This window comes from Cololabis saira, chromosome 12 (assembly GCF_033807715.1).
Source record: "Cololabis saira isolate AMF1-May2022 chromosome 12, fColSai1.1, whole genome shotgun sequence".
NCBI lineage: Eukaryota > Metazoa > Chordata > Actinopteri > Beloniformes > Belonidae > Cololabis > Cololabis saira.
The window spans coordinates 34,285,045-34,298,858 of record NC_084598.1 but is presented as its reverse complement, the minus strand read 5'-3'; the positions used below and the strand labels follow the sequence as shown (position 1 = coordinate 34,298,858).

At 40.4% G+C, this 13,814-nt stretch overlaps 1 protein-coding gene across 2 annotated transcripts in view; it reads left to right on the top strand.

The window, feature by feature from the left end:
- The window catches only part of nphp4 (nephronophthisis 4), a 249,953-nt gene that overhangs the window by 79,131 nt on the left and 157,008 nt on the right, over positions 1-13,814 (top strand). For both annotated transcript variants that reach the window (XM_061736682.1, XM_061736683.1), the window contains exons 3-4: positions 4,009-4,178; positions 5,435-5,499. In XM_061736682.1, the coding sequence (XP_061592666.1) occupies positions 4,009-4,178; positions 5,435-5,499 (235 nt within the window). The remainder of the gene's footprint in view (positions 1-4,008; positions 4,179-5,434; positions 5,500-13,814) is intronic.

Sequence of the window (13,814 nt, the reverse complement as noted above, 5' to 3'; positions counted from 1 at the left end):
CATCAATTACACAATATATATGTCTCTGATTGGACAGAGTCTACAGCTTGCAAATGCAAACTCAATTTATTGAAACAGGGCAAACTGTAGTTAACAAGCCTTTGAAGTAATTAATGTGTAGTATTACAATTACTGTAACAATACAGAGGTAAAAAGTGCAGCAAAAGGCCTCTTCTGAACAGATTCTTTGACAGCATTTTTTAGCTTGTCACTGAACATAGTATGAGGTAGCTCTTGAGAGCTATCTGATGCAAACTGAGCACATGAGGGATGAACCGACCGTGCATGACGATCACTGGCCCATAGCGAGAAGTAGAGTGGTGTTGTATGAAACAAATGTCATATCCACGACTCAAGTGGCTCAGATGGAGAGCTCCAGAGAGCATCTAGCACTAAGATCAGGCCCCAAGAGGGGACACTGGGTCTAACCACTGGTTTCAACCACTGTCTGCTCTTTGTAGGAAACCGCTGTTGTGTTGTCTGTTCTTACCAGAACATGCTGACCCACCAGAACATGAGAAACATGCTTCAAAGCCAGAAAAGTGGCTAACAACTCCAGGTGGTTGATATGATGCTCCGACTGCGCCACTGTCCACATCCATGCACTTGCATAGAGCCCCCACCCCCTGAGGGAGGCATCTGTGGATATTACTTTGTGGAAAGACACCTTCCGTATTGGAGAACCTTGATGTAATAAGCCCGGCTCTCTCCAAGGGCAGAGAGCCAACATGCAGAAGGCGGTTATTATCACCTTTTTGTGGAGGTGGGGTGAAACACACAGCTGCTGTGAAAAGCTTGCATCTTTAACAAGCCAAGCGGCACGGCAGCGGCCATCAAGCCCATCAGCTGTAAAATTGTTTGATTAAAAAAGTTTGTGTCCCAACTGAAACTTAGCCAGGCAATAACAAAATGTGACCACTCTTTGAAAACCTGCAGTGCTTGGATGCATAGTGGATCCACTCACACCGTGGTTGTGGTAGGGGGCCAAATACGATGCCAAAGATGGCTCCATGGGTGAAGGATTCACCAGCCCAGCTTTCTTAGCACCATCAAAGTCTGAGTACTGTACAGTACATTGCTGGGCTCCATGACGTGGGTACACAGGGGTTTACGTCACAATGAAGTCAGCCTCAACACAGAATCTGGGTACATGGACAAGCGGTTCTTCACCAGAGTGGGCTCTTGTGGGAGATAAAACCCAGTGAACTGTGACAGCTTCTGATAAGGTGGCGGAGAGGGTCACTCTACCTCCAGTTTTGCAGCTGCAACGTGGATTGGCGTGAGGAAGGATGTGTCCTCCTGATCCACTGGCACTGGAGCGTCAGTGGAGACGCACTGACCCGATGATATATCACCCCTGCCGTCCCCAGACGACATATCAAATGCTGTCTGAGGACTGTCAGGATGATATATCATGCATGTCTAACATCTAACCATGCATATCAAATGTGGCTGCACAGCACCTTCGAAGCGCTGGCGCTCAGTTTCCATTAACCCCTCGACATATTCCATGTGGTCAGCACAGCTGCATGCGGGGACTCGGACAAAGTCCCTCATTTCTGAAAGTTAGGAGTCGCAATGGCCCACAACATTTGACCCAGCACGTCCTCCACAAACTCGGCCCACCTTTCCAGGGTTGAGCGCCGATGTAGGCGACAAAACACACACACCTCAGGCACCGTCAACACTCTCCTGGTGTGGATGGATGGTGCATAGGTCATGCTGGTCTTTATCATTGAGTGAGAAGCTGCATCCCATGAGGACAGGGGCGAACAGAAGACTTCTTCCTTGTTTGCTTTACTTAATGCTCATGGCAAAACACAGGCTACCTGAAGAAAATTCAATAATAGCCCTCCGTGGGCAGACATGCTAACTGAGCAGCAATGACCGACACCTACAAGAGCAGCTGAGTTAAAAATAAATGTCTTTGAGGTTTCAGCACATAGCAGCACTTAGTTAGCCAGACTCGGTAGAGGTGTTCTTAGTAAGGCGAAAAGTGTAAGAACTGAAGGACGACAGTGATGATGGCTGATTTAAGTGTGAGCGGGGTTTCCCACTTGTCATTTGCCCAAAGGCATGATTGGAGGTGTCTTCGGTCAGGTCAAGCGAGGGTGTGTGATATCTTGTACTATATACTAGATGTGTTGTACCAACTGAATCAACTGGAAGGGAACTAGACCAGTGGGTCTCCTAGAGATGTATCAATGCTAAAAGAAGAGGGGATGCCTTATAGTAAACATCCATTTGTCCTAATTTTTGTGTTGTATGCGTTTATTTTCCTGCCATCAGTTTTTTTTTTTTTTATTCTTCCCTTAAGATGGTACATTTCTTTACTTTAAACATTTTATATGTTTTGTTGGTGGTTAAATATGGCTTTATGAGATAAAAAATGTTTACTCCACATTGTACTAACTTTTTGGGAATTGGTGTTGTAGTTTATCTAGAATATGGTAGAAATGATTTGCCGCTATCCCCTACAACTTTCTTACTTGTTCTTTTCTTATGTATACATTTTCCTCTATTATACACTCATTGGCCACTTTATTAGGTATTCCAGATGTACCTAATTTGTCCGGTGAGTGTATGGTACCAAAACGATGTGCAAACTGGTGTCCAGGAGCCACATTCTGTTCACAGTGGCCTGGAGTTCATGTGCTTTGGGATATCATTAAGAAAACTTGTGGTAACTGTGTAATTGTGATACTTTGCAACAACTTTTCTTGTTATTTTTCCATATTTTTGCGCATGATCGTTATATATAGGTGATTTCCACAAATTCTCATATGCTCATGTCAGCTATAGATTAGATCTTAATGATAGAGCTACATTTTGTGGTGTGAGTGTTTTTTTTTCTTTTCTTTTTTGTATTCTCATTACCCCAGGAATCACAGTCCAAATAATATATGAGTATTATGTTCCTATTTTGATTATCCAAAGACTGCAATAACTCAAAAGACAGCAACAGTTGATGCTTCTAGCCAAACTAGGTACCACGGGGACTGTGACCCATCTGTAATTGTTTATAGGTTATTTCCCTAAAGTGATGCTCAGTATGTTGTAAATTGGTCATTATTATAATACAACTCAAATAGCTCATCTTGATCCGAGTTCTTTTTGCAATATGCTTTATCTCTGTCACAGAAAAAACACATACTGTTTGTGGAGAGGAGGTCTGACAGTGTGGGATATTGTAATATGATATTTTTTCGAATGCTTAGCTGTGATACTATTTGCTCATTTGTACAATTAATGTCTGCTCTGCGGTCCTGGTGTTATTGAAATGATGTGCCTTTCTAAATTTTGGTTGCTATATTAGAAAAACATAAAAACCTGTCAGTGCTGTACAATATACTTAAAAATGATGTAGAACAAAATGGGGAAAAAATGACTTGTATAATAGAGAGTAATAATATCATCCAAAAGTATTGCATGTTTGCTGGGAGTTTTTCTTGCTCTTTGATGTGCATCCATCCATCCATCCATCCATCCATCCATCCATCCATCCATCCATCCATCCATCCATCCATCCATCCATCCATCCATCCATCCATCCATCCATCCATCCATCCATCCATCCATCCATCCATCCATCCATCCATCCATAAGTCATGAACATGCACACACGTGTCTATTAGTTCTGTAGTTCAATAAGGGTCTGTGTTACTTCAACATTTTTACTAGGCAAGACAATTTGGCAAATCTAGTTAAGCTTTTAAGATACTCTCACACATTTGAAAGTCAATTTTGGGTTTGTGAAATTAATAGGAACATGTTAAACTTTAATGTGGGTGTGCAGTGTAACTTGCTAATTTGGTTTAAATATTATTATCACCTGCAGATGCTGAAAAATGAATTGCAAATTTTATTCAAAATGTTCACAGCTATTTTTTCACTCACCCTAGAAACTCTCACTTTAAGTCCAGAAAAAAACACTAGTTGCATTCTTAATGAATTGGATTTATCGGACTGATAATGTTGTTTTTCCACACGGTGTTTATGTTAATCCAGGTCCTGTACTTCCACACTTCTTTGCTGTTGCCAAACACGCTGCTGGTACTGGAGCTGGTGTCCTTGTTGCCCAAACCTGACAGCTCCCATCAGGCTGTGGGGAGAGGCTTCAGTGTCCTGGAGCTTTTTACCAACAGACCAGAGGGTCCACCCACTTGTGGAGACAGAAGGTAATATACTCATTCTTAATTACAACACCCAGGGTTTAATACACTTTATCATTAGGAGATTACTGAAGGATAGGTTTATTTATTATGATAAAGACTGCTGCTGTCAGATTGTTTGGTCTTAAATACCTATTAGACCATTTCAACTTTTGCACTCACAAGAAACACTGATACTGGAACCAAAAAGTGACCCATGCATTTTCAGCAGACCTACTACCAAGCTTCACACCAATCCCACCAACATGCTTAAATTAAAAAGCTTCAGCTAAAATTATAAGGACTAACTAGAATGCAGCTTCAACAACACTATCAACATCACTACCATCACGGCTGTACCACTCTACACCCCATTTTCAGTCCTATAAATCTAATCCATTAAAAATATTGACAATTTAACACAATCTGATTTTGTGATGCACTCAATTAGAGCACAGATGCAAAGTGCAGTTAACATTATATTACACCAGGCCATATAAAACGTGAAAGGAGCGCTGCACAGCCGCAGTATGCATTATATTGCAGTAATAAATAGATGGGTCTTGCCTTCATGTTGTCAACATGCTAATAAGAAGTTTGGTTTTCTTTGCAGCCTCGCCAATCACATCATCATCGGCCAGGTTTATTAAAATCCTTCTGCCTCGTCATGTGCATGAAGGCCTGCCTGTAAAATTCAGATCCTGAAGTGATCCTTATTGAAAAGCTTCGTAACAAACCCCTTCAAGCTGTGATCTGTCTTTAAGGTGAAAAAACTTTTTAATTTGTTTCTCAGCCAGCTGTTTGTCAGGTTGCTGTTTTGGCCGTCCTCAATCTCCTTTCAACAACTATTTCACCATGAGCAGACTTAATGGCATACTTGTCCTCACTGCAACCAACGTTAGCTTTGCTTAGCTGCACACGACCTAGCCCTCCACCTGCTACTAATTCAGGTTGGAGTGATCCTTAACGAACGGTTAATATAAAGGAACAAATCTGCTGCAGCCGTCCAAATGCATCTCAAGAGGTTGAAAGTTGGTTGTATTGGAAAGGTAATTTAATGGTGCAGTAGTTCAACAAGACAGCAATCTTACCGGTCTGCAGGCAGAGAAAACAAGACAGAACAGAACAGAACAGATCAGGCATAGCTGGTTTGAAAGGGGTTTTCAAAATGTTAAGCTCAGATAACGCAATCAGTGTAATTTCCCTAAAGAGCACGCCAAATCCAACTAAGATCCATGATATAAGATTTTCTGATTACTGCTTGGTATCTCTGTATCCCATAGGCTGAATTTACACCATGGATCCCCAAGAGGTCTTCTCCATCCGCTGCTGAAGCACACTGATGACTGTAAGGAGAATCTTTTTGGTACTATTTGCGAATTTGTGTCTGAAATAATGTTGCACTGGACTCAGAAGGCCGAGACTTTGGTGTTACCTGCATTTACATAATTTCTAGGCCAGTGATGCTTCTTCTTCTGTCAGAGGTGAAACACACTAACAACCACATCATCATGGCAGTGTACAGTTACCCAAATCTGAAATATGTGCCTAATGCAAACTGAGCAATTTTAAGTACCTTTCAATTATAATTCATTTCAGTAACAGCTCATCCAAATGAAATAACTGGCATGCAGGAGCCTTGAGGTCATTGGATTGGAAACCATCTAGAATTGAAATTTTCCACAAAAAAAAGAGTGAAAAGACAACTTCAGAACATAGTCGTAAGAATAATATGTATTCAGGTGGACATTCATAGTGTTGCAATGGTTTTTGCTTGTCAGAATTGTCATAAATATCTGCGAGGCTCCCCTGCCGTTCGCAGTGATGTTAAATAGTGCTTAAAGCATCAAAATGGAACTTTTACCATTTTTATTTCAGTGGGCCCGAGCGTAGGCGTGGAGGTTGCGTCGCTTTCACAATGCTCTCCTGGATTTCTTTTGTTTGGGTCTCTGACTTGGTCATTTTATTGCGCCCACTCTTTGTGAGCAAAATTCATAGCTGATGTTTGACATCGTGACATAAGTAATATACAGTTGTTGCAAGAGAGAGCAGGGACCGGAGTCCAAATTCATTTTGGCTGATTTATACCAAGAAGAAAGTCTTTTGTGCTGCTCTCTTATACATGCAAGACCTTTCTCTTGACAGGCTTGCTTAAAAATCCTTCCCATTAGCCTACCTCATAAGTATACTTCACTTTAAGTTGCCATTCCGTTCTAAAAGTTGAGTTAAGTTATTATAATGCTTCTGGATGATAACTACTTTGAAGAATCCATGTATCTTGATTGAATCGTCCATGAGTATCTCATTCATTGTAAAACTTAGGAACACATTTTGAATTATGGAGTTGTGTCTGAGGTTCCTGTTTGTCTTGATGTGTCCTTACTTGGCTTTGAACCAAGGCTATGAATTACAAAACACAGTAGTGCCTTACAGTATAAATAACACCATGCCCAGTGAGAGCCAGGGTTTCTGTCTAGGCTATCATGTCACATGAATATTAGAAAGCCTGCTCTCAAACGGACTCTTTGGCTCTCTGAATTATTAACGATATGCCTGTTGTTTAGTGGAATGTTGCCTCTGGGCTTTACGAACCATGGTGATGCCGCTCTTGTTTCCCTTTATGGTTAAAACCCTTCTACATATGCTCTTTTATCACCTACCGTCTCAATCAGTCTTCCTGTATCTACAAGTGAATGTGAAAGAGTAGGGACTGCAAACTAGACGAGTGAAACAAATATAGTGAAACCTCTTCATGCTGATTTAAAATTAGCACTTTCCTTATTGTGGTCTTTTATGTTTCAAAAAACCCCCCAAAAACTAAATTAATGAAAAAAAAATCCTTAATTCATTGCAAATTTCCCATTATGCAGTTTCCCTTAAACTGTTTTCCAAAACACTTGGGCTCAAATGAAGAAACTCTTCATTACCTTCTGATTTGTTGCAGATGAAATTGAGTTAAAAGTTTTATTCAGTAAATTGAAGAAATCTATATTATAAATGACTGAATTTCCACAAGGCGATAGCCAGCATTCATCGCTTCATCAGTGGACTGCGCTTGCTTATGAAAGCGAAACTACTGGTCTACAAGAAATGGTCTTTGATGTCCACTTTAAGAATGAACATAAAGGTTTTTTGTCTGTTTCAGACCAATGCAATTCTGTTACCGTTTCACTCCCAGAAACAGACACACTTAACACGCCCCCTTGGCTACCAGATAGGATAGGATAGACATATAGGCTACCTCTATACCTGAGAACAGGCTGGCACGTAAAGGGTTAAGTTGAAGGAGAATCACGCCCAGACCCTTCTTGTAACAGTAAAGCTTGGGATATACTTGCAGATCAGACCGCGTACGCATCATGGCCCCCATGTGTAGTCTGCTTTCATTTGACGCGCCGACGTGCGTGCACGTTCTCAAAAAGACACTGAATACGTATGCGACCTGCAGTTCTCGCTCTGGCCACAAGTGACGACGCAGAGGTCGCTGGCGCCGTTTCCTTTGCCGAGATTGCAACCAAAGCAATGTCATAATCTCCTACATCATCCAATATTGTCATGTTAACTTGTTTGTTGTTCTAATCTGCTACTACCGCTGCTACTACCTCTACTACTAAATATTTTATCACTTTTCCAACTGTTGCTCTGCTTACTGCCCACTATCGGTCACCGCCGGTACTACGCGCTCTTCTCGCATACTACGCGAGCGACGTTGCGGTTGGTGGTGCACGCGAACGGACGCGAGCGCAAGCACCAACAGCAAGTATATCTCAAGCTTAACAGGAGTTGAGGTTCATTATTTCCTTATTGCAGTGCATATGAGTCTTTCCTCTCATCTTAAGGGCCTGCAGCTTTTAGTAGGATCCAAATGAGTGTCTCCAAAAGGATGGTTTCATGCTTTTACGAATCTGGCAAAGCACTGGCTAATTCATTATTAATTCAGAACTATTAATAATTCCAGACAGAGAGACAAAATTGGTGGCAGCCTAACTTATCTACACTTCAGACAGGTGAGCTGTCACACACAGATTTATAGCTTCACTGTAAAAAGAGCATTTATAACACGGCAGCTGTCCTCAGGTTGAGTCACACTTAAAGGAGCTTGAGGCTCCTTTTAAGAAATGAGACTCTCTAGCGCCACCCTTCACCACGACGGCCGTTGGGGGTACTGCAGCCAACAGTGAAGCCGGCACGGGAGAACGGGGAGAACGCACATGCAGCGTCATGTGACGTCACATCCGCAGCCCAGCGTGGGAAAATCGGGACCGAATTGCAGCACATTTTGCAGCATACAGCCTGTTCTAGGCAACGGAGAGATACGCTAGAGGGCTCATTCTTTTGGGTTTGGAACGCTTCATCTGACATTATTACTAGAAAACTTAAAATGTATACAGATTTTTTTCATAAATCTTGCCACAATCCTGCCTCAAGCTCCTTTAAAGACAGATTTTAGTTTTTTTGTTTTTCCAAATCATTTTTCTTTTCCTGCTCATATTCATATCAATAGATATAGGATTGCTTCGGGTATTTAATATTCTGTAATCGGTAAGTTAACCAGCAGAATATAGTCAACGGTACCTCAAAACAATCAAGATTGATCCTGCCTGTCAAAAGACTAATGGAAATCTGTGTAGACCTCATGGTATCTTGCTTCCCTTCTTCAGGTAATGACCTGTTTTCACCGTATTCGGTCACGTGACAGGCTCAGCTGCTCTGCGAGGTCAGCAGCGTTGCCATAGTACCTCACAGCCTTCCCACAGTCCTGGCACACAGCATTGTTCCGGGTTTAACAGCTGAAGTAGTTCTGCACAAGTGTCAACAGTGGTCTAAGTGGCTCTCAGGTATAAATGAGCCCAATCTGCATATGGCCAAGAGATGCAGAGTGTAAATTAGTTCTTCGATTGTGACTTTTTACTAATGAGATGACACCCTGGTGATTATGTGGTAACTTTCCACTGCATTCTCTGTAGGAAGCAGTCGCAGTTTGCAGAGAGGATGCACACGACCCAAACAAATGTCTCGGTCTCGATCTTTTAATGCGTCTGTTGCCTAAAAGTTTGTGTTTTGTTGATAAATTGGCAACCTCTGATACTTCAGTCATGTTCAGGTCTCAAGATTGCAAAGGCCTTTGTGGATGTTTCCATGTTGTCACAGATTGGTCATTGCAACGATTTCACGCACCACAAGCATGGCGATGGTGCATGCAGGGGGAAAACAAAGTATAGTTAAAGCTACTCTATGTGTGGAAGTCTGCAGACATCTAATTGTTAGATGTAAGGAGACTGCAAAGAGGTTGTTACTCTGAAGGTATTCACCTTTTTATTGTACAGTTTTAAAAGACTGGGCTTTCACAGACTCTACAGCTACTTCATTTTGCCTTTAGTGTTTGTTTTTTGCAGTAAATTTCAAGCATAGAACGTCTTTGTGTTGTCGTGAATTTGCCTTTTTTTTCTTCTACGTGTATGTGTGGAAAACACAGATAATGACAAATAAACAGAAGTATAAACTTAACAGTCCATGCATATGGATTTCAAAAGCATAACTTTGCAGTAAACTTAATTTACGGTTGCTGTTGTTGTCCTCCCACACTGCAGTGTTCCTCCAAAGTGACTACATGCTGTACAGGTGGTGTTTTGGTAAGATAAGCCTCTCTCTGTTTATACTCCCTGACAAGTGCTACAAGGCTTTTTACAGTTGAAAAATGGACACACTTGAAGAAAGTGTCCATCATGGAATCCATGTCTACTGAAAGCTCTACCACACACTGAAGTGATTGCATAGAGAATCACAGATGGCAGAGGATGGAAACGGTTCTTAAGAGTATTGTTGTTCCAGTGGTGAAGTCATGTATTGATCTCAACGATAATAACTACAGGAAGTATTATTTTATTGAAACATATGCCGCTTTCACACAGAGATCAGAGTTCTCCTCGTCATTCTGGCTCTACAATATTCTCATGCCAGTGTGTACTTTTAGAAAGCATTGTGGTGTTCTGCAGTCTGAACAGTTTACAGTCTTTCCTTTACTTCATGGTTCACAGTCAGCAACAAGTCCTCAATGTCAGCTTTAATGAGAACAAGGTGCTAAAAATAAAGCCATTAAAAAAGTGATTGTCACTGTCAAACACACCGATGGCTATTAGCCTTTTTTTCAATATTATAAGCTTCATTATTTTGATCATATGGTAATAGAAACATAAATTTGTAGAATTTAACAATATTAAAAGCAGACTAGTTGTCAATATGAAAGTACTGGTTAAAATCTATAACAAGATCATACTACTTTCTGTTTTGATAGGGAACAAAATGTACTAATTGGTCTATAACCCTCTTATTTGCATGCTGCAATGATTCAATTATCCTAAAAATAAGCCCTTCAAGATGGTGGAAATAGTCTGCCATTAGTGCCATCTCCCGAGCTTCTGGCCTGGCAAAAAATACATCACTCTAAAAAATATATTTTTAGAAAATACATTTTGTCAGCAGTTGTGGGCATTTTGGCTTTTGAGTAGGGTTTGTGAACATTGGTCTGTGGCAGCCTAGAAAACCTCAACAACCCCCATAAATGTATTTTGAATACTGTGTATTTTTAAATAAAAAATTTAAAAGAAAGGTGAGTCTATTATCTTGTAGGACATGCCTGGCATTTATTTAATGCCACATAGTAGAAGCTGCATTTTAACATTTACATTCTCTTGTATATTTATCTTAAAGTAAAAGTTAATGTGCAAACTGAGATTTTATAAAAAGTCTGTCCACACTTTTGGGCACATGATCGTAATCGCTAAGCCACTGTGAATGGTTTTGCAGTATATGAATGTATGTGTACATTTGCGGGGTGTGTAAGGGGATGATTTTGGATCCCAGAACGAGAGCAGAGCAGGATAGCTGCCAAATTCTACGTGTTTCAATCTGCCACTGGCTGAGACACACACACACACACACACACACACACACACACACACACACACACACACACACACACACACACACACACACACACACACACACACACACACACACACACACACACACACACACACACACACACACACACACACACACACACACACACACACTCAGTTCGCTCTCTGGGATTAGAGTAATTAATGGGCACATGACGAAGAGGAGATGGGAGCAAGAAAGTGGAAAAGTGGGGATGCAAAGTGGTGAAGGCGACTATATTACCATAACTTCGATTATTATTGTCATATTTATTAAGTTAGAACAATCAAGTTTTGATAGAGGGAAGTTGGATAAAATAAAAAATACAAAAAGTGAACAGTTTCAAAAGTACAAGTTGGAGTGGCTTAAAAGAAAAAGTGATGCCTCTTTTTGGTCTCTGATACAATGTTTGGCATAGATTTCACTCTTCAGCAAAAAAAAAGTCGATTGCTCCATGAACGTCTTTGATCTATGAAATATGAGCTGCATCTAGAAGCATGCCAGTTTTAAAGAAGAAAAACTGAATGTATGAAGATAAATTGGAGAAGGGTCAGTTTGAGCTCTCATGGAAAGGAGAGCTTTGAAAGTGCAGATGGTAAAAGTAGAGCGTGGTCGACGGCAGAGAAGTCAAAACTCCTATTTTCCAGTTCTGGAGTTAGGATCAAGAGACGAAGAACACGTAAAGCGAGAGAGATGGTACAAAAGACATAATCTCTGGGATTTTGAAAGGCCTGAAGAATTGGAAGCAAAAACAGAACAACAAAACAGGTGCAAAAGGTTGCAGCTTTTCTTGGACTGATCCAAGATTTCCCTTACAACCGAGTGGGAGATGAAGGCGAAAGAACAGGGAGAACAGAAAATGAGAAGGATGGGGGCGCTGCTCTGGGGACCTCTTGATGTGACAAACAGATGGTACATTGTGTTCACATTAGCATATCTTAATTTGAAGCAATAGCATGATGCATTAATTTTGTGTGTGTGCTTGTGTGTAGGGGAAGAAAGGTAGGGCCTTGACAAACTGTACCACTTACAAACCTAAAAGCCTCTCAGAGGCCAAGATGGGAAGGTCTTCAAACCCTTCAAAAGGGATTTCCTTGTAATATCTAAGCATAAAGCTTCCCACATGCTTGTTACACGAGGCTTTATTGCTGTTTCAAGCAAATATAGCTGCTCTTAGTACTTTTAAGCTGATGTGACATCTTTGCCTGCGCTCATTATGTTGCCCACAATGAATTAGCATTAGGTTAAACATCAGCAAAAATGTTTTTATCTCCCTTTCCCCCGCAAGTATGCAACGTTTCTAAAGTTACATCCCATATTGAAAACATCAGAGATCTAACACTGAGTGATTTTTTTTTTTTTTCTTTTCTTTGTAATGAGAAATAGTCACGCTTGACTTTTAGTTCAAGTTAAATAGTTTTCATTATTTTATTTAATTGCTTGTGCTGTTGTTTCAGGCGATTGTCAGTGTTTTCTGTATTATTACTGCTTTCAAATAAAACCCCTGTTGGAGATTTGTTGCAAACAAACCCCGTTACATTGATAAAACCTGCCAAGAAATGATGTGTGGACATCAAACTTTTAAACTTGGCACTTGGAGTTGAGACCTGACCAGGACTTGTCTTCTATACTTTTTTGAGCTTTGATAGATGAGAATTCGATTCGACTTGGTTACATAAATACAGATTAATGTACTGGGTACTTAGTGAGCTGTAGCTCTGGCCAACTCCTATTGATCAGCAATAATACCGGGACACATGCAGTGTCTCCATAAACCAGCGTGCATTTTCAGCTGCAGCTGTTGGCACTAGATTAAAACTCCTTGATATTTATGGTAGCAGTCAAAATGAATGGGCAAAAGTATCAATTTCACTATAAATTAATAATATATCACAATGTCATGATAAACTCCCTTTGACAACAATAAATCTGGATAGAAAAAGCTTTTGAGCTAATACTATTAATAGCTTTACTTTTGCCTTTTCTACAAACAAACTCTTAATCACAATTGTTGAATGTACTGCAGCTAATTATCAAGCAGAGAACTACTAAAGCTATTAAACAATGCAGATAATATTCATTTATGACCGTTGTGATCAGACGTCTTTAGTTTTTGTTCTGTATGTTGGCATTGATTGAGCCATGAATGCATTTCAATATTTGGGAGTCTGCTTTGCCGTCTGCAGCAGAAGGATTTCCATATTTTTCTTCCACATTTTTTTTTTTTTTTTGGCTTAAACGGCTTTCATGAAGAGAAGGATAAGACTAGTATCAACACTGGTGGGGTTCTCTTGGGTGAAGAGTCTTATTATTGCTGCCAAACGGCTTTTGGTTTCAGATTTGGTTTCTGAGATGCTTCCGTGCTGAAGAAACAGACCAATTTAGATCAAAACTAGCTGGAAAACTCTTGGCACTGAAACTATTGGATTGGTATTAACTCTGCCAAGACTTACACAAAAACAGTATTTTTGTTATATATTTATATTAAAAGAAGAGCCAAATAAATGATATTCGAATATGAGTGTGTATCATCATGGGCAGCACTCAGTATCACCCTGCACTGTAAAACTATTTACACTGTTATCTGAACTTGGCACTGAATCGTCTGTGAAATATGATGCTCCCCATAATCTTACTTTCTAGTCCTCTCTAACACACACACAGACACACTTTGTTACTTTCACATCTCTTGCCAAGTTGCTCAACTGACTCTGAGGTACC